General features: G+C 54.6%; 1 protein-coding gene across 1 annotated transcript in view; it reads left to right on the forward strand.

Annotated features, from left to right (window-relative positions):
- The window catches only part of KCNH6 (potassium voltage-gated channel subfamily H member 6), a 102640-nt gene that overhangs the window by 50030 nt on the left and 29294 nt on the right, over window positions 1-23316 (forward strand). The window contains exon 4 of the mRNA XM_050935143.1: window positions 8970-9181. Within this exon, the coding sequence (XP_050791100.1) occupies window positions 8970-9181 (212 nt within the window). The remainder of the gene's footprint in view (window positions 1-8969; window positions 9182-23316) is intronic.

The following is a 23316-nucleotide window of genomic DNA, read 5'->3' on the forward strand; positions in this document are numbered from 1 at the left end:
AATATAGCAGTGAATTGTACAATATTTTAAGTACAGTCGAACCTCAGAGTTACAACACCAGATTTACGAACGGACCAGTCAACCACACACGTCATTTGGAACCGGAAATACACAATCAGGCAGCAGCAGAGATTAAAAAAAAAAAATACAGTACAGCACAGTGCTGTGTTAACCATAAACTACTAACAAAATAAATCGAAAGCAGCATGTTTCTTTTGCACAGTAAAATTTCAAAGCTGCATTCAGTCAGTGTGCAGCTGTAAACCTTTGAAAGAACAAGCATAACGTTTTGTTCAGCGTTACGAACATTTCAGAGTTACGAACAACCTCCGTTCCTGAGGTGTTAGTAACTCCAAGGTTCTGCTGTATGTATTGATCTATTACTTGTACACTATTTAAAATACTCTACTACATCTGTATGGTACATATATGCTTTTATATATATATGATTGTGCACCTGTTGTATTGTATTACACACACAAACTATGATAAAAGAATGATTGAGGTGGCAAAGTCAAGCACTCAAAGGTTAGGAAATGCCAGAATTAAGGCTGTTTTTACAACCTTAATTTGCGCCCCTGGTGTGTATGCATTATGTTACAGTCTTTAATGACAAGTATCAGAGAGGTAGCCATGTTAGTCTGGATCTGTATCCACATGCATCCGACGAAGTGGGTATTCACTCACAAAAGCTCATGCTCCAATACGTCTGTTAGTCTATAAGGTGCCACAGGGGTGGTCTTTAATGACATACTCATACGTTATTTTTTTCCACAGGACCCCTGCCTCATTCAGAGAGAGCAGCTATTCAATGTTTTCTTTTCTTCCCTGTTCAGTGTGTGGCCCTGGGCCTTATGTCCTGCAGACTGTTCAAAGCCGGCTTTGAATACAGACATATTCATTTCCTCTTTGGCTTTTCTGTGGCGCGTAACACAATACTGTGAGGCCTAGATCCTCCAAGCTATTTAAGCATTTAACTCCCATTTAAGTCTAGGCCTGAATGCTTCACAAACATTAGTCAATGGATTTTCACAACACCCCTGTGCGGAGAAGCAGCATTAGCTACATTTTACAGAAAGGAACTGAGAAACAGAGAGAGTGAAGTCAAAACTGCCACTGATTTTGGGTGCTCACGTTGAGGTATGTGGGACCTTAACATTGTATAGCACCTTTACATGTTCAAAGCACGGCTCCCATTGCCTTCACATGCAGCTGAGAGTGCTCAGCACTTCGGCGAATCCAGAGTCTGAAGTCAGATAGCCAGGAAATGAGGAACCACCTGAGAAAAGTTTGGTTTATGTGACTTGCCTAGCATCATACAGGAACTTTGTGACCTGGGCAGAGGTAGACTCCAGGTCTCCAGACCACCTTTCAATTGCCTTAACCATGAAGCCATCTTTTCCATGCCTGCAATCCCCTATCCTATCCACTCCACCTTCCAACTTCAGCAGCAGATGAGGCAAAGGTCCTACAGACAACTGCCTCCTTTATTACACAACCCTGATTCATCCACTGAGCAGGGCCATACTGTGCGTTGAATGAGGCAAAGGTCCACTTGAAGAAATAGTATGTGATCATGTAATTAGAGGCTGTATCATAATGTATGTGCACAATGGGGCTGAATTAAGGTTACACAGACAACCTGAACTCTGGCATTTCTTAATTTTGAGGGCTTTGCAACCATAATAAAGCTCTATTAACATAATTTTTGTGTGTCATTTCCCAGGTTTTTAAAAGAGAAAACTTCAAAAAACAGGAATTCCATCCTGTGACATCATACTGGCACCGACATGGGTCATCAGCAGGGCTGGAACCTCTAGATTCACTGCACAGACCTCTGTCATATGAGTTTAGGAAATAACAGGTAGCAACAGTACGTTGTCCTCCTCTGTGTGGGCCAGCTCTAGAGGAGGATGGGGGACTTTGCCAGTGAGTTCAGTTCCAGGCTCTGGAGGAGAGTGGGCTCTAGTGGCTTCAGCCTTCTGCGTCCTCTCTGCAAGCTTGACCCCTTCTGCCCCCCCCAACCTATCCCAGTCCAGTATCTTCCCCCACCCTGGGATCTTTACCCCCGCTCCATTCTTATCTAGCCAGGCCTAGATTCCCGCTCCAGATTCCCAGGCCCCTCTTCCCCTCCTGCTAGCCAGTCCCATTTTCCCTCTCCCAGCTCCTCGTCTGAGCTATTTCTCTCTTTCCCCGCTGACCTCTAGTCACTCTCTCCTCCCTCTACCCACATCCCCCAGCCCTACTGGCTCCCAGTTGCCTTCCCTGAGCAAATCCAATCTCAGTGTCCTCCCCCCAGGTCCTTCTCCCAATCTCTTTGCCCAGCCAATCCCAGTTTACACCCATCCCAACTCCTAGTCCCAGTTTCCATCTCCCCACTGCCAGTCCTCTCACCTTCCCACACCCTTTGTCCCAATCTACCCCCACTGCTCCTTTCCCAGGTACGGCTTGTATCCCTTCTGCACTCAGATCCAGCAGCTTCCTCCTCCTCTTCCTTGCCTGGGCATTAATAGTGGGGAGCGCAGGCGTGGGCACAGGCAACCCTAACTCTAGCAATCCCCAGCTTTGGAGCGCTTGGCTGCGCAACCCGATTGATGTTCTTCTAACATCATTTTGGTGCAGGGTAGATTGAGGCTCATTTCCAAAGCACACCTGGGAGATTTAGATGCTCAGCTCCCATTCTGTCCAAATCCCTTAGATGGCTTTGGAAATCTCAGCTGTATATTTCCCAACTCGGGCAGCACAGATAAATCAGGGCAAGTGCTAGCATTTCCCTGGGGGAGAGAATCCCCACCAGGATTCTCTTCTCATGGGCAGGGGTTGGGAGAAGGTCCTATGAGCTAATGACATCTGACTGCACCAGGAGAAAGGATGACCTGATGTGTCCACCCCGCTAAGGAGAGGCATTTGGGCTTATAAACTGGACACAGAGGTGGGATGGAGCCAGTGCTCAGAGCTCTGGGTCCTGTCCCCAGTGAAATTCTCCATGTGGCCTTGCACGGCACTAGGAAACTTGGATTTCACTGTGCAATCCCAGCTGTCCAGGAGCTGGTCTCTGTGGCTAGTGTAGGGACTGTGTCTGTGCTTAATTTGTAACAAAAGAGGCTTTGAGACTCAAGCAATGATTTACTTTCATAACTGATGCAACAGGTGCTGGGGGCTATGAACCACCACCAGAGGTGCCAGGGCTAAACCCTGGCACAAATTAAGCACTGGACTGGATGACAGCTGGGTCCAGGCAGCCAGGGGCCTGGGATACAGAACCGTTCCTCTCTAGGACACCCATCCCAGGCAGTCCTGGACTGATAGTGACCTAATGTTACCATTGGCGGGCCCTGGGCCGGCCCAGCCTCGCCGCCTGTTGGTTCTGCCCCTGCCAGCCAGATTCTAGAACCAACAGCGGACTCCAGAGCAGCTGAATGTTCATCGCAGCCATTGGCAGCCAGCCGATCCGGCCACCCGCATGGGTGCCTCCCCGTGGCTGGGCACAGCTCAGCTGTGTCTCTGGCCCTCCTGTGCCCCCCCCCTCGCTTTGCCCAGGGCACCTGCCTTCATCTGCAGCTGAGCTGTCCCTGGCCCTGTCCCACCTGTGTCCCACACTCGCTTTGCCCAGGGCACCTGACTTCACCTGCAGCTAGGTTACATTTGTGTCTCTTGTGTTCTGTTTGTGTTTTTCTTTTTAACAAGGTCAAGGTAAGAGGTTGAAGTTTAGTCTCCCGTCCCTGCGGCGACTCAAAATCCAGCGGAAATCTCTGCCCACCAGTGAGTTTGATGGAGTAGCCATTGACTATGGAAAGGTAACCGTAGACTTTGTACGATATAAGCTGATACATTAGGTCAGGACCCAGCGCTCTTCCTTGGCTCTCCCCACCCTTTCCCCTTCAGTAGCTGCTGTGGCAGTGTCTGAATTTAGTGTCTCTTTCTCTTAATGGTTAAACTCTGAGCCAAAGCTGTGGCTAGGTAGGGACTTTGTGGTTGTTGCCTTTGTTGCTCAGAACTTCAGTGGGGACAGACCCTAGAACCTCCTGCATTAAGAGCTCCAGCCCTTACCACTAGAACTAAAGGAGCATCTCCATTAGCTGCTGGCAGTACGTAGCCTGTGGTGCATAGTTGAACAGCTCTGTTTCCAACCAGGAGGAAGAAGTGGCACATATATACATACAACTACATATGTGCATTCACACACAAGCCTTCATACCACTGCTGTCAGGTGGCAGCACAGTTTAGTGCAGCGGTGAGGAATGCCTTTTGGAACCCCCAGGGGGTTGGATTGGGGTTAGGGGTGAGCTCATTAGTAATTCCTTTGCTGAAGTGTTAGCAGATTCTAGAACCATTTGAGCGGGAAGGGAGCCTGGAAAGATTGCTAAATACACTGCTCTTAAGAAAGGACATAGCGCTGGTTTGAGATGGTGGCACTGGAAGCTGCATGGATCTGGTAGAAATCAATGGGCAAAACTCCAAAATTTTGCTGCAAATATTCCCTGAAATTACACATTTCTTAAAATTGCCTTGCTAATCCTTATGTCACTCTCATGCGTTATCATAAGCCCTGGATTTCAAATACATTCTAACGAGTCATCTTGTCCAGTCTTCCCCACTATTGTACAAGCAAAGATTACGTTGTCCCTATGCGTTAGGGCCAGCAACAGTCATGACTGCATCAACTTAATGGGGTAGGGAAAAGATTCTTGGCCTGTTAGTATGAGAACTTTTTAAGAGGTTCTCATTATCCTCTTGGCTACTGCAAGTGTTCCAGGTATGTACAAGTAGCAAGCACATACTGTGCGGCCAAATGTTCTAGATACGTCTAGGTAGAAGGCACCTGCTGTGCTACCAAATGTTCTAGACACATCCAGGCACAAGACACTTGCTGTGCTTTTGAATGTTCTAGGTATGTCCACACACAAGGAAATCATTGTGCGGCCAAGCATTAACTATGGCCAGGTAGAAGGCATCTGCTGTGTTGCCAAATATTTTACGTACGCTCAGGTACAAGGTGCTTGGTGTGCTGTCAAGTGTACTTGGTATGTCAAGAGAGAATACAGCTGCTGTGCGACCTGATGTTGTAGGTACATTTTGGGTAAAAGGCACCAGTTGGGCTGTCAAAGGCTCTAAATATGTCCACATAGAAGACATCTGGAGTGTTGCCAAATGCCTCTGGGACAAGCTGACTTTCTATTGCCTTGAGTGGAGTCTTCCCTGAGTGATAGCTGCTTAGCAAGAGCAAAGGGGCCATCAGCAAAAGAGTTGGAGGTAATAAAAGTCAGATCTCCGTGATCCACTTTGCTTAGCCAGAAAAGGCTGCGAGCCTCAGAATAAAAGCACAGCTCCATCAGAAACTCAGCGAAGGTTTTTGAGGAACAGCATGGTGACAGAGGCTAGCAGCCTGGAGAATGGCCTGGCTGGGGCTGTGCAGAATCTCAGCGGACAAAGCAGAGTTGAGCTAGTGCCAGTACTTTGGCAGGGTGTTTGGTGTGAGGTGGGATTCGATTGGTTTCCCTCAGAAGAGTCATGGACAGCACCATATTTCTGGTAGCCAAACCCTGCGAGAGCCTGAAATGTGCAGTTTTTGGATTTTTACCCTGGCTGATAGCGGGGAAACTCCTTAAATCCTCGGGGCCTGGTCTCTGTTGGGCCCAAAGGCAGAAACGTGACACTTCTGGGGTGCCGAGATTTCATGCAGCATGCGTTCCGGGCTAGGGATTGGTTGTTTTTCAGGCTTGCCATTATACAAGTCTCTTAAGTCAGGAGACTCGCCTCAGTCTCCAAAAAATTGAGTGTAGCAGGCACCGAGGAGAGGGTGGGAGAGGAAAACCTGTGAATAACTGAATCTGCACGTCTGGCAGTTTTCCCAGTGGCATGGTCCTGCTCTCTGGTGTGGATTAGGCAGCATCTGTCAACCGCAAGTGAAGGGCTTAGTACATTGGTTGTCTCAACTCCCTCAGCAGGCAGTGGAGAGAGGAAAGGACACGTTCAGCTTTTCACTGTCATGCCTTAGGAACACTGTGAATAGAAGCCACTTCGTGCCAGGTAAATCCACTTCTAGGGTTTCCTCTTTTCCTCCTGTTCCAGCCTATTTACTCTCTGCTAGTGGCTCAGCAATACCTCGCAAGCTACCCCATTCTCAGCCAGGCTTACTGGAACGGGACGTTGTTGGTGGATCCCACAGTCATACATGGAGTCGGGGCTCGCAGGCTCTTGAGGCTGGTGGGATTCCATTAGCCATGTAACAAGGTGTGCTTGGTTCTGGTCCCAGCCCTCTGTCATGACAGCAGTACCCAGCCTCTATCTTTCCTCTGTCCTGACCCTTCTCCCCTCCTGCCTCAGCATTCCAGGACTCCTCCTAACCAAACGCTTTCTCCTGGCTGTCTTCAAGCCCAGGGGCAACTCCCTGATTCTGAGGGACTTGAAGACTCCTCCCAAGGAGAACTGTGTCCAGTCAGAGACCGAGTCCCTCCTGGAAAAGGAGAGGAGGCCAAGCCTGGAGGCCATCCCCACCGTGCATCACTGGTCCCCGAAACGAGAGCCTCCCTTCCTGGGCCCACCGGGGTCCGACGCTGCTTGGGGCTTGGCTCAGCCTCGACCAGGGGGCAGCCTCCGCAGGGTCTCCTCCTTGGACAACTTTGAGGTCACCAGGTCTGAGTTCCAGAGAAAATTCAGGGAGAGGAGGGCAAACTCAGGTAGGGGAAAAGCACAAGCAGATGTGTCACTACCAATGGGGAGGTGGTGCAGAGCTCTTCCAGCAGATGGGCCCTCCTCTCATCTGCTCTGAGAGTCCCTGGGGGCGTTTTTCACCCTACATTGCCTTAAAGAAGCAGCAATAAGGGGTGTGTCTCCCAGAGCATAAACTGACTCCAGTATGTTTCCCAGTGCGGGACTCTCTGGATGTGTCTTGGCCTGTAGATCCAGCTGTGTCTCTACGGCCCAGTTCCTGAAATGAATTTAGGTGCCTAACTCCCACTGACACCAATGGGAGTTGAAATCATTGAAACCAATTGGAGTTAGGCGCCAGTTTGCCTTTGATCTGGGTCTGTGTATAAAAGTCTCTGAGTGAACCCGTCTGCACTGTAATCCGCCATGTCCAAACCCCTCCAGGCTCTTTCCTGACTCCGGTCCCCCTGCTCCCAACGGTGGAGGGGTGAGTTTAGATGAGTGAATACAGTAGATATAATACATATCATCTTCATGTTCTGAGGATGAGGGCCCAAGTATTTCATCCAGAAACCCCATCCCCGTGGTCATGGCGTGACATTGACCTTTGCAGAGGATACTGAATTGGGAAGCATTGGAGATATCATGAACAATGTCAAGGTTTTGAAATGTATTTTGTTCTGCATTGGAATCAAACGTGAGAGAGAGCCAGGCCGGCAGAGCCAATAGCTCAGAGGTTCGGGCACTCACCTGGCAGATGATTCGGGGCAGGGTGTCACGGTGTCTCAGATTGTGCCCACTCTTGGCCCTGTGCGGTCCGTGGGGGAGTGCCCCTTTCAGTGAGAGAGCCCTTTTCCTCAGGGTCCACTCGCTCCTGGGGCTGGCCCCTTCACCTCCTGGAGCTGCACCTCTCTGAGCCTTAGCACATTTGTTTCTCGCCATGGGCCCCCTCAGGGAGTCCACTCGCTCTGGAACCCCCGGGGCCTCCACCCCCCGAAGGGGATGATGCCCCCTGTTCTCTAGACTGGAGTGACTCTCAGTCAGTGTAAAACAGGAGGGTTTATTGAGCGTTGAACACAGCACAGGAAACTCTCTGACCCTCAGGCCTGGCCTCCCTCAGCACAGTACCTTCCCTGTCTTCCCTGCATCCAGATCAGCCCTGCCTGCCTCCTCTCTCCAGCCCTGAGCCCCCTTGCTTCTCATCTGGGCATCTGATATCACAGACCCCGCCTCTGTCCATTCTCTTCTTTCCAGGTAAACAGGGTCCTCTGGGTCTCCTCTCCTCTTTGCCCTCCTCTGGCTGGAACCGGCTGGTTAGGTCATGGGGTCCTCTCTTCACAGCCCATTGTCCTCCCACTGGCCAGAACTGGCTGCAACTCCTCAGCTGGGTCTCCAGGTCATCAGGTCACCAGTCATTGGGGTGTCCCTCCTCCAGGCCATTGGCTGGGGTCCCAAGTTCCCTCTCCAGTCCCTTGTAACCACAAACTCCCTCTCCCCTCACCTCGTTAAACCAGTAACACCCAGGGACATTGAGTCCCACTGCCTCTGCATGCATCCCACTGGAAAACCACGAAAAAATCCCCCACTTCATCACACAGGGCCTTGACACTAGATCCCCCACCTGCCAGGCGTGTGCCCTGACCACTGCTGTGCGTCTCTCTCTATCGCACCAGAAATGCCATCCTGCACCAAAATGTCATTGCAGCTGGCACTTTTCTGCAGTGAGTTTTGGGTTTGGCAAATCGGCATTTTCTGACTTAAAAAAAAAAAGACGTTTAACTGAAAAATGTCCAACCGGCTCTACTGCAGACATGCAGAGAGGACAGAGAAGTAATCCAGAGAGACCTAGAAAGGTCGATTTCAGAGCAGCAGCAATGTTAATCTGTACGGTGAAAGAGACTGAATTCGGGAGGGGGGGAAAATGCAAAGTGAATACACTGGGGAGGAAATAATTGATCATACAGTCCCACGATGGGAGAGCGAGAGCTGAGGAGCAGTAAAGCTGAGAAAGGCCTCAGGCCTACATTTTCAATAGCGCAGAGATGCATTTTCAAGTGTTCGGCACCCACAATTGGAGCTGGATTTTCTGAAGAGCCTTAAATTGGGCACCCAAGATCACAAGTGGCTTTGGAGAATTTTGGCCTTTGTGTTTGGGTACCAATGCAAAATGGGCCTGTTGCAATAGCATTGTGTCTCCAGATAGGTTCTCTCAGATGGCTTATCCTGGCTCCCTTGTCCACAGAGACTAGGACGCTGATGGTTAATCGTTGTTTTTGTTGCCCTCCTGAGTGTTTCTCTCCTTCCTGGATTTGCTCCAGAGGCCTCTCAAGTCAAGCCCAACCCCCAGAACTCCACCTCGGACTCGGACCTCACGAGGTACCGCACCATCAGCCAGATCCCGCAGTTCACCCTCAACTTTGTGGAGTTCAACCTGGAGAAGCACCGCTCGGGCTCCACCACTGAGATTGAGATCATCGCGCCCCACAAGGTGACGGAGCGCACGCAGAATGTCACCGAGAAAGTCACACAGGTATGGGGCGGGAGTTCTCCCCAGGCCAAGGGCACTCATGGGAGGTGGAGGGAATGATCATGCTAATTCATGCAGCAGGCATGGGGCAGGGTGGGGTCATGCTTGGTCATTTGTGGAGTAGATTTGGAGGGGAGGGGCAGATCACATTAGTTTGTGGAGCTGAGTGAAAATTGGAATTTCTGTCCCACAAGAAATTGCAATATTTTGACAACTTTTTTTTTTTTTGGTGGGTCAAACTGATGAAATCTTGAGATTTTTCATGGAATGAAAAGTTCCGAAAAGTGTTGAGTTGGAAATGGCCAAATGTCACGTTGGGGCCAAGTCAACGTTAAACGGCATTTCCCTACAGGGGTCGCACTGAGGCTCAGGCCCCCATTCTCCATTGTGGGCTGGCCTCCCTGGCCAGACTATGTCTAAGTCGGGATCCTGGGGGCTGAGTGAGGCCATTCCCCATCAGCCATAGCATGGTGGGGACACTTGCAATCGTTTGTGGAACAGCCTCAAGGCAGGGGGAGATTCTCACATTTCACGGAGCAGCTGAGCAGGGACAAGGAAGGGTCCCTGCGTGCTTGGTATTCAGTTCCACGTCTCCTCTCCGGCACGGCCGGGGCTGGGGACGGACACACCCACCTGGCAGTGTTTCACTCTTTCTGTCCACGCTTATCTCTTCGCACCTGGGCTTCCCCATGGCCGCCCCACTGAAAGCTGTTCCCAGCATTCGTGTGGGCTCAGTGCATGTGTGTGACTCTCCAGAGGGCTTCCCTCGCTCATGGCAGAGAAAGAGATTGTGGCCAAGATGGGCTCCAGACCTGTTCTGACATGTTTTTAACCCTAGAAAACCAGCATCTACAGGATGCTGGCCATGACGCTGTCTGTCTGTCCAACCCAGGGGGGCTGCTCTAGGGCAAACCTCACAGTGACTAGAAACCATGTGCGGGGGAGGTCACACTGTGGGGTTGCTGTCACTGTTTGGAGATACAGTCACTAGGGCTTGCACAGGGCTGGATTGTCATTGCCCTTCTCAGCCATGCAGGGGAATCACCAGGAGGTCGATTCTCCCTTAGTCGTCTGCTCGGATTATGGCTACTACTTGCCTTTCACCCTCTGCTACAAACCTCTGAGGGGTGGGGCAGTAGGGCAGAGAGCAGTGGGGACTAGGAGGAGCCCGGGCCCATGGCTCCACCCCCTTATTTATTAGCCAGGCAGGAGCTGCTTGAGCAAAGATTTGAAATAATTCCTCCTCCCCCAGAACAAGGGGGGAGCAGGGATACAATGGGGCAGATGGCACAGTTATGATCTAGCCCATAATAATCACCATCTCCCCCCCTCCTCCCTGTTTCTCATCTGCTCGGTTACTTGCTGGGAGATGTTTGGGCTCAGGCCAGGTACAGATCAGCTCAGCCCGAGCCTGTGGGCCCTGCCCTCCACTGGTGATCAGTGGAGCTTTGGCGAAGGGAGTGGGCCAGATCCTCAGCTGGCGTAAAGTGGCATCGCTCTGTGGAAACCTTGGCGGATTGATGCCGGCTGCGAGGCTCTCCCTTGCTGTTGGCTGGCATGACACCGTCGCTCTTTCCTGGCACCAACAAGCTGTTCATCTTGGCAGCAAACTTCCATGACAAGTGTCATTTTCCTGGGTGAAAACTCTTGTTTGTGTCTCAGTAGCAATGGGAGCGGGCAGGGAGACCTGCATGCTGGGTGGGTGGGTGTGTGTGTGAGAAATCTGCATCTTCATTCATGCACCCCTGAAATAAGTCAGATTGACTTTTTTTTCTTACTCTTGAAAGGCCACAGGCCTGGCATGTTTTTCAGCCCAGCTGTGGGGAGAAGGGGATGTACCTGCCTTTGGCATGGCTGTTCCTGGCCCCCCGCCACTCTTCTAGAGATCCCTCCCCCACCCCCAGCCAATCACATGGCTGGGCCATCTTTGCGTGTGCTGTGGAGGTCTCCTTTCTGTGCTTTGAGTGCAGGAAGTGGTGGAGGTGACACCTGCGAGCAGAGCTGCTGATGGTTCCTCTGGCAGCCGCCTGGTGGCAGTGTCCCTTCACCATATGGGATGCTGAGCAAGGTGATGGGATTTCCATTTCCCAGGCTCCTTGGAAGAGGGAAGGGGACGCAGGAGGTTCCATTAACTGGGAAACACCCAGCTGTCTCCTGCCTGCCTACGGGTAGGTCAGCAGAGAGCCCGGGACCAGGGGGCCTCTAATGCATAGACTGAGACTCCACATCCCTGGTGGTATCCATGGCCTTACACGCCCAACCGCAGGGATTCCCGCTTCCACCCGCAGGAGTGAATGGCTCAGCAATGGCCCCTTGAGCTCAGGGAGTGAGACCTGCAGAGAGGCACAAGTAGAAGAGCAGGAGGTCTTCAGAATGGAGAGAGGTAAAGAATGGTGTCCCTGGGGGATCTGTACTGGGGCCAGTGCTGTTCAACATATTCATAAATGATCTGGGAAAAGGGGTAAACAGTGAGGTGGCAACATTTGCAGATGATACAAAACTTCTCAAGATAGTTAAGTCCCAGGCAGCCTGCAAAGAGCTACAAAAGGATCTCTCAAAACTTGGTGACTGGGCAACAAAATGGCAGATGAAATTCAGTGTAGATAAATGCAAAGTAATGCACATTGGAAAACATAATCCCAACTTTACATATAAAATGATGGGGTCTAAATTAGCTGTTACCACTCAAGAAAGAGATCTTGGAGTCATTGTGACTAGTTCTCTGAAAACATCGACTCAGTGTGCAGCGGCAGTCAAAAAAGTGAACAGAATTTTGGGACTCATTAAGAAAGGGATAGATAATAAGACAGAAAATATCATATTGCCTCTATATAAACCCATGGTACACCCACATCCTGAATACTGCGTGCAGATGCGGTCACCCCATCTCAAAAAAAGATATATTGGACTTGGAAAAGGTATAGAAATGGGCAACAACAATGATTAGGGGTATGGAACGGCTGTCGTATGAGGAGAGATTAATAAGACTGGGACTTTTCAGCTTGGAAAAGAGACGACGGAGGGGGGGATATGACTGAGGTCTATAAAATCATGACTGGTGTGGAGAAAGTAAATAAGGAAGTGTTATTTACTCCTTCTCGTAACACACAAGCCAGGGGGCATTAAATGAAATTAATAGGCAGCAGGTTTTAAAGAAACAAAAGGAAGTATTTCTTCACACAACACAGTCAACCTGTGGAACTCTTTGCCAGAGGATATTGTGAAGGCCAAGACTATAACAGGGTTCAAAAAAGAACTAGATACATTCATGGAGGACAGGTCCATCAATGGCTATTAGCCAGGATGGGCAAGAATGGTGGCCCTAGCTTCTCTTTGCGAGAAGCTGGGAATGGGCAACAGGGGATGGATCACTTAATGATTCCCTGCTCTGTTCATACCCTCTGGGGCACCTGGCATTGGCCATTGTCAGAAGACAGGATACTGGGCTAGATGGACCTTTGGTCTAACACAGTGTGGTTGTTCTTATGTTCCTGGATGGCTTGGGAGGGATGGGCCCAGGCGCAGTGCCACCTCATGGCAGAACACACAAAGGAAGCTGCATCTCTGGGTGTGTGGAACTCCTGGGCTTCAGAGTCCCTGAATGTTGCTGTAGGTCCCATGTGTGCTCTGCTCATGCAGAGGGGCTCCCTGCATCCTTTCCCCAACCCCCTGTTCACCTGTGCGAAGCAAGTTAGGATTTTGCCCCAAATTTTTTATTCTGGGAAGGTCTTTGGGTCATCTGTGGAACACTCTGCTGCAGGATGTGATTGAGGCTAATAGCTCAGTAGGTGCCAAGAAGGGATTAGACACTGAGGAATAACTATTGCAGAATCACTAACTAGCGTGCAAATTATACAAGGGCTTTCAGTCCCCGGGATCTGGGACCTCCCCACAAGAGAGACAGGAGGTGGAGGGGGTGAGTGCAGGACTGGCTGCTAGGCTGGGTTCCACCTCATCAGCAAATAAAAGACAATGGTTTTAAAGAATCACACAAGATATTATTCAGGTTTAACTGAACGAACTAAAAGTCATTAAGACTTGCTCTGATGTGGAGTGCAGACAGGATGGTGGGAGTGAAAGCAGATATTACCCGGGGGCAGTGTGGGAGTAATTATTATTATTAATAACTATGTAGCAGCAGTACCGTTTGTTATCCTTTGCACCTAGAGAGCACATTTCATCCAAGACACTTGCAAGGCTCCTGTGAGCTCCTTGGGTTAGGGCCTGTCTCTTCTTGAGAGTCTGGAAGGTGCTTCCAAGGGGTCAGTCTCTTTATCTCCTTTTTACAGATGGGGAAACTGAGGCATGGGGAGCACAAGTGACTTGTCCAAAAGTAATGCAGGACATCTCAGGCAGAGCCAGGAATAACATCCAGAAATCTTGGCTCCATGGCCCAATGCTCCATCTACTCTGCCAACCTGCCTCCCAGACCTAGAAAAGGACACGAGCAGTCAAGGCACCCAGGTTGCCTGCTTTAACCACTAGACAGCATTCTCTCCCCGAGCTGGGAAAGGAATCCAGACTTGCAGACTCCTGCTTTAACCACTTGATCCCATTCCCACTCCCAGAAGCAGGAACAGAGCTCAGGAGTCCTTCCTTCTAGTCCCAGGTTGTAACCACTGGACCCCACTCCCCTCCCGAAGTTGGGTAAAACAAAACCAGTGTCCTGATTCCCAGCCTGGTGTTCAATCCACTAGGCCCCAGAGGGGTCGGTAACATGCTCTTAAACTAGCTGGCAAATGCTGGTACTCAGAAGAGAAGCCTCATCCAGCACCCACTTCCCCCACCAAGCCCCTAGGAATGTCTCAAGGGGCCCAATTCTCCCCTCTCCTGCTTCCCCCTAAAAGCCTCCATCCTGAGCGGCACATTGACTTTGGATGCCATGTGCACCAGGGCCGGAGGGCTCAGCGAGCTGCGATGCACAGGGACCCGCTGCTAAGCGACGGGGCTGATGGTGGCTCAGCCACACCAGCCTGTCGATACTGGGTCATTAGGCGGCTGGGAGGTGACGGGATTGAAGCTGACTGGTCCCTGCTGCAGGCGGGAGGGCCAGCATCGAGCCTGTGTGCTCCCCACTGGCCCTGGCACGAATCCACAGTGACTGGTCTGGGAAATGTCTGTTTCCCCTGCCCCTTAAATCTCCTTTCCAGCTGGGTTCTGGGTGGTCTCTGCTGGATCTCGACCCCCTGCGCACCGCATTTAATCACTAGATGCCGTTCCCCCCAGAGCTGGGCAAGGAACCCAGGAATCCTGTCCCCCAGCCCCTGCTGCAACCTCGAAATCCCACCTTCCTCCCAGAAGGCAGAACAGAATGCCGGAGTCCTGACTTCCAGCCCCCCGTTCTAACCACTAGGCCTGAGGTGGGCAAACTGCCCATCCTGCCCGGCCCCCAAGCTCCTGGCCTGGGAGGCTTGCCCCCGGCCCCTCCCCTGCTATCCGACTTCTCCCGCAGCCTCAGCTCGCTGGCTCTGCCGCTGGCACAATGCTCTGGGCAGCGGGGCTGTGAGCTCCTGGTGGAGCGCAGCTGCAGAGCCCGGCCTGACCCGGTGCTCTGTGCTGCACGGTGGCGGCAGGGTGGCCTGGCTCCAGCCGGGCGGCGCAGCTGTAGTGCCGCCAGCCACCGGTACTCCAGGCAGCGCGGCAGGGGGCAGAAAGCAGGGGGGTTGGATAGAGGGCAGGGGAGTTCGGGGTGGTGGTCGAGGATGGGAGTGTGCATAGGGGTCGGAGGGAAACAGGGGGTTGAATGGAGGGGCAGTCAGGAAGGAGGGGGAGTTGGACGGGGAGGCAGGGGGTAGTCAGGGGCAGGGGTTCCAGGGGCTGTCAGGGGACAGGGAGAAGGGGTGGTTGGATGGCGCAGGGGTCCCGGGGGGGGAGGAGCTTCAGGAATGACAGGAGGGGTTGGATGGGGTGGTGGGTGGCGGGGACAGTCAAGGGACAGGGAGCAGGGGGGGTGGATGGGGTGGGGATCCCAGAGGGGCTGTCAGAGAACGGGGGGTTGGATGGGGCAGGAGTCCTGGGGGAGGGGGAGGCAGATAGGAGGTGGGAACCGGGCCATGACCACCTCCCCTAACCAACCCTCCATACAATTTACAAAACCCGATGCAGCCCTCAGGCCAAAACGTTTTTCTGCCCCTGAACTAGGCCATACTCAGGCCCTGCTAGCGTCAGCAACATACACCCAGCATCCATGGGGCTGACGGCTAAGCCCCCCACCTCCCCCACGCTTTCTAGTTCAAGCCTGGATCCCAGGTGAGATGAGCCTCTCCCCTCTCAGCCTGGGTCCCCTCGGGACGCGTATTCGCATCAAGGAGCTGTCATCTAATCAGGCACAGGGGGCAAGGTTCATGGGGGCTTCCTGGGGCTGGAATAATGGGGGGTGGCAGAGGGGAGTAGAGGGACAGTGGCAGAGCTGGCTGGAGGGAGCTCAGGGGAGCAGCAGGTTAGCATTGAGGGGGCTCAGCAGAGCTTGGGGGACCTTGTCCCTACTGAAGTGCTGCCCTTTCTCCCTCCCATTTCACGGGGGTCAGGCCCAGGTAGACCAGGGGCGGTCACTCCCCATGTCTAGCCTGGCACTGCGGGCCCCTGGCCCAGGTGAGAGGCTGGGGAGGCCTGATTACCAGCTCCTGTTTTCTCTGGAGCGGCTCTTCACACCTCTTTGGCTTGTAGGCACTGAAATGTCAGCCCCGGCTGGGTCAGCGCAAAGAGTGATAGTCATAAGGGAGCAGGGCCGGCTTTAGGCCGATTCGCCCAATTCCTGGGAATTGGGTCCCGCGCCTAAGAGGGCCCCGTGCTGTAGGCGCCTTTTAAATTTTTTTTACTTACCCGGCTGCGGTCTGCTCCGGGGTCTTCCATGGCCCCGCTCCCCTGACCAAAGCGCCGGCGGGAGCGCAGCTGCCCCACAGCCCGGCTCTCTCGGCTGGAGGTCTGACCAGAGCGCCGCAAGCCCCACAGCCCCGCTCTCTCGGCTGGAGCTCTGGCCGGAGCGCCGCAAGCTCCGTGGCCCCGACTGGAGCTCTGGCCGGAGCGTGGTAAGTCCCGTGGCCCCGGCTGGAGCTCTGGCCGGAGCGCCGCGGCCCCGCTCTCCTGGCTGGAGCTCAGGCTGGAGCATGGCAAGCCCCGTGCCCCCGGCTGGAGCTCCAGGCCCTTTAAATAGCCCCCAGAGCCCTGGGATAGTGGGGGGCTTGGGGGCTATTTAAAGGGCCGGGGCTCCAGCTGCCTCTGCTGCACCCCCTACCCTGCCCGCACCAGCCCCGCCCCCCGCTGCCTGCAGCCAGCTCTGCACCCCGTGCCCACAGCCAGCCCCTACCAAACCCCCTGCCCTGTCTCCAGCCAACCCCTGTGTGATGCAGTAGGGACTGTCTGTGTGGGGAGCGGGAGAGCAGGGGAGGACTTTAGGAGATGGACGATGCCAGAGCCTGTAACCTGAGCTAGGTAAGGGAGGGGAAAGGTCAACACCTTTGCCCGGGAAGGGGACAAAGGAAGGGAGTGGCAGGAGGGAAGCAGTTGGAGTTTGGGCTTGGGGCTGTGTGGGTGGAATTCAGGGTATCCTAGCTAGGATCCAAGCACCCTGAAAGCCCAGAAGGACTCGGTGGAGGGGTCCTGACTGTGCCTGCAAGCTCTGCTGTAACCTGTGTTCCTGTTGTCCAATAAACCTTCTGTTTTACTGACTGGCTGAGAGTCACTGTGGGTCCCAGGAAGAGGGGTGCAGGGCCGGACTCCCCCACACTCCGTGACAACTGGTGGCAGCGGCGGGAGATACTGCACCCCGTGGACGGCGCTTCCTGCAGTAAGTGACTGGGGAGCAGTAAAACGAAGGGGTGGTTAACCCCTGGGAGTGTGTGCCCAGTGAGAAGGACTTTGCAGTAACAGGGTCCCCCGGGGGATTGCAGCGAGCGGTCCCAGGGGCGGAGGAGTCTGCAGCTCGACCCTGGCAGAGAGGTGGTGACCTCAAGAAGGGCTGGTGCACTAGGGGTCCCCCTGGAAACCGTGGGGAGCGGCGAGCACCCCGGCCTGTGAGTGGCCAGCAGGAAGATGTATGCCAAGCGGCGCAAGTGTGACCTGGTGGAGCTGTGCAAGCAGAGGGGGCTGCACCCAGGGAGACGCACCAAGGACCAGCTGATTGCCCAGCTGGAGGAGGGAGACCGCATGAATGAACGGAGCCCTGTCGCTGAGGGAAGCAGCCGAGCAGATGCAGCGCAGGCACCAGTGTCTGTCCCCGCTGGGAGTGGTCAGCCGGCGGACGAGGGCTTCCCGAGACCCCCCCTTCCTAGGCGTAGAGGAAGGGCGGGGAGGAGCCCAGTGTATACCGAGGGCACCGTGACACCCCCGGCCAGCAGGGGATCTGCCCGGCGAAGCCCACCCCCCAGCAGGGGATCCTCCCGGCAACGCTCGGCATCCGTGGAGCGGATGCGGCTGGAATATGAAAGGGAGCTGAGACGGGAGGAGCTCGAGTTAAAGAGGCGAGAGCTGGAGGAGAAGGCGAAACAGCGTGAACATGAGGAGAACCAGCGCCAGCGTGAGCAGGAGGAGAAGGAGAACCAGCGTAAACATGAGCGGGAGGAGAAGGAGAAACAGCGTAAACATGAGCTGGACCTGGCCCAGCTGAGGAGCAGTGAGGCCCCAGCTGCGGTGAGTGAGGGGGGACCCAAGCCTACAAAGAGCTTTGATAAGCACTTGCTGCCCCGGCGTAAGGAGGGGGAGGACATAGATACCTTCCTGACGGCCTTTGAGAATGCCTGCGAGCTGCACAGGGTTGACCCTGCAGACAGGATCGCAGTTCTCACCCCCTTACTGGACTCCACAGCCGTGGAGGTGTACAGCCGACTGAAAGGGGCGGAGGCAGGGGACTACGAACTGTTCAAACAGGCCCTGCTCCGCGAGTTTGGGCTGACTCCTGAGATGTACCGGAAAAAGTTCCGGAGCCAGCGTAAAACCCGTGAGGTCACATACCTACAACTGGTCAACCGGGCGCAGGGGTATGCCCGCAAGTGGACAGCTGGGGCCCAAACTAAAGAGGACCTGCTTGACCTATTCATACTGGAGCACCTGTACGAGCAGTGCCCGTCCGACCTGAGGCTGTGGTTGATGGACCAGAAGCCGGAGAACCCGCAGCATGCAGGCCAGCTGGCCGACCAATTTGTGGACAGTCGGGCAGGGGATGGCAGGGAGGAGTCTCGAAGGAGCAGGCCTGCCTCAACGCAGAGAGAGAGTCAACATGGGACCTCCCAAAGGGGGCCTATGGAGAACCCCCCCAAAAGGGGAACATCCAGCGGCAGGTCCCTCCGACCCACTCAAGGGGACCCACGAGATATGGGCTGCTATCGCTGTGGCCAACGAGGTCACATACGGGCCCAGTGCCCCAAGCTCAGGGACAGACCAAGCAGACCCAACCCGCAGAGAGTGGACTGGGTAAAAACCCAATCGGAGGAGGGGCTACATTCCCAGGAAAGGGGGGTTGGCAACATACCACCTATGGATGCTCCCGGTTCCGGGTTTTTGGTTTACCGGGTGGGCGCGGGGCTGCCCCTCCGGAAAGAGTGCATTGTTTCCCTGGAAGTGGATGGGAGGAAGGTCACTGGGTACTGGGACACGGGCGCAGAGGTGACGCTGGCCCGGCCCGAGGTGGTGGCCTCAGATCGGATGGTGCCTGACACCTACCTGACCCTGATGGGCGTGGGCGGGACCCCATTCAAGGTACCCGTGGCAAGGGTACACCTGAAATGGGGGGCCAAGGAGGGCCCCAAGGATGTGAGGGTACACCAATATTTGCCCACTGACGTGTTAATGGGAGGGGACCTTGAGGACTGGCCTACTAACACCCAGAGTGCCCTGGTCGTGACTCGTAGTCAGAGTCGGCAAATGGCACTGCACCCCGAAAACGGGGAAGGTACTCGACCTGAGGTGCAGGACCCTAACTCAGGGAGCGGGGAACGCCCAGGGGCACGGTACAGAGAGGCTGCGGCCTCAGACCCAGCCAGCAAGAGAGAGCCGGTCCCCATTCCTGTCCCAGCTGCTGAGTTCCAGGCCGAGTTGCAGAAAGATCCCTCCTTGCGGAAGCACCGGGACCGGGCTGACCTTAGTGCGGTACAGACCATGAGGAGAGGTTGCAAGGAGAGGTTCCTGTGGGAGAAGGGGTTCCTGTACCGAGAATGGGCTCCCCCAGGGGAAGTAGAGTCATGGGGGATCAGGAGGCAGTTGGTGGTTCCCCAGAAGTTCCGTCACAAGCTGTTGTACCTGGCCCATGACATCCCTCTCGCAGGGCACCAGGGAATCCGGCGCACCAGGCAGAGGCTGCTACAGAACTTTTACTGGCCTGGGGTCTTTACCCATGTCCGACAGTACTGCCAATCCTGTGACCCCTGCCAGAGGGTGGGGAAGGCCCGGGACAAGGGGAAAGCAGCTTTGAGGCCTTTACCCATCATAGAAGAACCTTTCCAGAAGGTGGCCATGGACATAGTGGGACCTCTCAGCAAGACGACCCGGTCAGGGAAGAAATACATCCTGGTGGTGGTGGATTTTGCCACTCGCTACCCCGAGGCAGTGGCCTTGTCCTCTATCGAAGCAGACACAGTGGCAGATGCGCTGCTGACAATTTTCAGCCGGGTGGGGTTCCCCAAGGAGGTCTTAACGGACCAGGGGTCCAACTTCATGTCGGCCCTGCTCCGGTCCTTATGGCAGAAATGTGGGGTCCAGCACAACTGGGCCTCAGCGTATCACCCCCAGTCCAACGGGCTGGTAGAAAGGTTCAACGGGACGCTGAAGATGATGCTAAAAACATTTATGAACCAGCATCCGCAAGATTGGGACAAGTACTTACCTCACCTGCTGTTTGCGTACAGGGAGGTACCCCAGGAATCTACTGGGTTTTCACCTTTCGAACTGTTGTATGGAAGGCGGGTGAGGGGGCCCCTAGACCTGATGAGGGACGAATGGGAGGGGAAGGCCTCTCCCGAGGGAGAGTCAGTGGTGGAGTATGTCCTGACCTTCCGGGAAAGACTGGCCGAGCTCATGGGCCTGGCCAGGGAGAATCTGGCCCGAGCCCAGAGGAGGCAGAAGGTCTGGTATGACCGCACAGCCCGAGCCCGTGCCTTCGCCACCGGGGATCAGGTGATGGTTCTCATCCCCGTGAGGAGAAACAAACTCCAGGCCGCCTGGGAAGGGCCCTTCAAGGTTATCAAGCAACTGAATGAGGTAAACTATGTGGTGGAGCTGTCAAACCGGGCACATCACCGTCGGGTGTACCATGTGAACATGATGAAACCATACTATGACAGGGGGAATGTGGTGTTGGCCGTGTGTGGACATTGGGAGGGGCAGGGAGATGACCCCTTAGTGGATCTATTCCCTGGGACAAAAACTGGTTCCCCCCTGGAGGCGATTCCCCTCTCTGATCAGCTGACCCCGGGCCAGCACGCTGAGATCAGAGGGGTGCTGCATCTGTACAGACAGCTGTTTTCCAACCAGCCTGGACGCACTAATTTGACTGTCCACCGGGTGGAGACCGGGTCACACCCCCCTATAAGATGCTCCCCTTTTCGGGTCACTGGTAAAACTGCCCAGGATCTTGAAAGAGAGGTCAGGGACATGCTGGCTTTGGGGGTGATCCAGCCGTCTTCCAGCCCTTGGGCCTCGCCAGTAGTGCTGGTTCCCAAGAAGGATGGGTCAATCCGGTTCTGTGTGGACTATCGAAAGCTCAATGCCATCACCGTATCTGATGCCTACCCTATGCCCAGGCCTGACGAGCTCCTAGACAAGCTGGGAGGTGCACGGTACCTCACCACTATGGATCTTACCAAAGGCTACTGGCAAGTGCCGCTGGACGCAGATGCCAGGCTGAAATCGGCCTTTATCACCCCTCTGGGGCTCTATGAGTTTTTGACCCTGCCCTTCGGCCTCAAGGGAGCGCCGGCCACCTTCCAGCGCCTGGTGGATCAGCTACTGAGGGGGATGGAGAGTTTTGCCGTGGCGTATATTGATGACATCTGCGTCTTCAGCCAGACCTGGGAGGACCACGTGTCCCAGGTTAAACAAGTCCTGGACCGACTCCGAAAGGCTGGGTTAACAGTAAAGGCTGAGAAGTGCAAGGTGGGGATGGCTGAAGTATCTTACCTGGGCCATCGGGTGGGGAGCGGCTGCCTGAAGCCGGAACCAGCCAAGGTGGAGGTGATCAGAGACTGGCCTGCTCCCCAAACCAAAAAGCAGGTCCAGGCCTTTATTGGGATGGCGGGGTACTATCGAAGGTTCGTGCACCACTTCAGTGCCAGAGCCGGCCCCATCACTGAACTGTGCAAAAAGGGGAAGCCAGACAAGGTGATCTGGACTGAGCAGTGCCAGGAGGCTTTCCGGGCGCTGAAGGAGGCTCTGGTTAGCGACCCAGTTCTGGCAAACCCAGATTTTGACAAACCCTTTATGGTGTTCACCGATGCCTCAGACACGGGACTGGGGGCGGTGTTAATGCAGGAGGATGAAAAGGGGGAGAGACACCCCATCGTGTACCTGAGTAAGAAGCTGCTACCCCGGGAACAAAGCTACGCGGCCATCGAGAAGGAATGCCTGGCCATGGTGTGGGCCCTTAAGAAGCTAGAGCCATATCTCTTTGGGCGACACTTCACCGTGTACACCGACCACTCTCCCCTGACCTGGCTGCACCAGATGAAAGGAGCCAACGCCAAGCTCCTGAGGTGGAGCCTGCTCCTGCAGGACTATGACATGGACGTGGTCCATGTGAAGGGAAGTGCCAACCTGACAGCGGATGCGTTGTCCCGGAGAGGGGACCCTGAACTTCCCCAGGTCACTGGGCAGAGTGACCCCGCTCAGTTCAGTCTCGAAGGGGGGAGAGATGTGATGCAGTAGGGACTGTCTGTGTGGGGAGTGGGAGAGCAGGGGAGGACTTTAGGAGATGGACGATGCCAGAGCCTGTAACCTGAGCTAGGTAAGGGAGGGGAAAGGTCAACACCTTTGCCCGGGAAGGGGACAAAGGAAGGGAGTGGCAGGAGGGAAGCAGTTGGAGTTTGGGCTTGGGGCTGTGTGGGTGGAATTCAGGGTATCCTAGCTAGGATCCAAGCACCCTGAAAGCCCAGAAGGACTCGGTGGAGGGGTCCTGACTGTGCCTGCAAGCTCTGCTGTAACCTGTGTTCCTGTTGTCCAATAAACCTTCTGTTTTACTGACTGGCTGAGAGTCACTGTGGGTCCCAGGAAGAGGGGTGCAGGGCCGGACTCCCCCACACTCCGTGACACCCTGCCACACACCCCTGCCTGCACCAGCCCTGCACTGCCCACCCTGCCCTGTCTCCAGCCAACCCCTGCTGCACCCCCCTGCCTGAAGCCAGCCAGTCCCATACTCCTGTCTCCAGCCCTGCCAACCCCTGCTGCACCCCCCTGTGGCCCTGCTTGAAGCCAGCCCGCCCCACACTCCCCTTGTCGCCAGCCAGCCCCACACCCCTTGCCCTGCCTGCAGCCAGACCCTACCTCCAGTCAGCCCCGGCCCTTCCTCGAACCAGCCCCATGTCCACTGCTGCCCTGCAGTTCCCAGGCCAGTAACCTGCACACCTGCTTCAATGAGGGGGGCAGGAAGCAGTGGGGACCCAAACATGTGCACACCCCTAGGGAGTGGCAGGGACCCACACATGTGAAACGGCAGTCATTAATAACCAATCAACAGCATATATGATGCAATGTACATAATATACAATTGTATTATTTATATAGTTATGGAAAGTAAATAATACATGGAAGAAATGGAAGGCTTTTTTTTTACACTTTTTTCTTTTTAAGTCATCCCTGCCAGAGCCCCACCGAAAGTGTTCGAAGGCCCTGTAAGGGAGTCGAGGTGCCTGGATCCTGCCTGCCAGGGGATGGAGGGGTGAGAAAGAGCTGGGAGTGGGTTCCAGGGGACGGGGGAGAGATTGACAGGCCAGGGGAAGGAAAGTGCGGGGGTAAGAGGGAAGGCAGAGGTCAAGTAGGAAAATGAGCTCAGAACGATACAAAGGAAGCAGAGCTGCGCCATCCAGGGCTAACCCCCTGCCCAGCCTGGGCTGGACTCCGGGGTAGTTTTGGTGGCAGCTCCTTTGGAAGATGTGGGCGGGGTCTCGCGGGAGCCCTCAGAGCCACCAGACCCTGCTCCGACGAGCCCTGCTGTA

This window comes from Gopherus flavomarginatus, chromosome 25 (assembly GCF_025201925.1).
Source record: "Gopherus flavomarginatus isolate rGopFla2 chromosome 25, rGopFla2.mat.asm, whole genome shotgun sequence".
In the NCBI taxonomy this organism is placed as follows: Eukaryota; Metazoa; Chordata; order Testudines; family Testudinidae; genus Gopherus; species Gopherus flavomarginatus.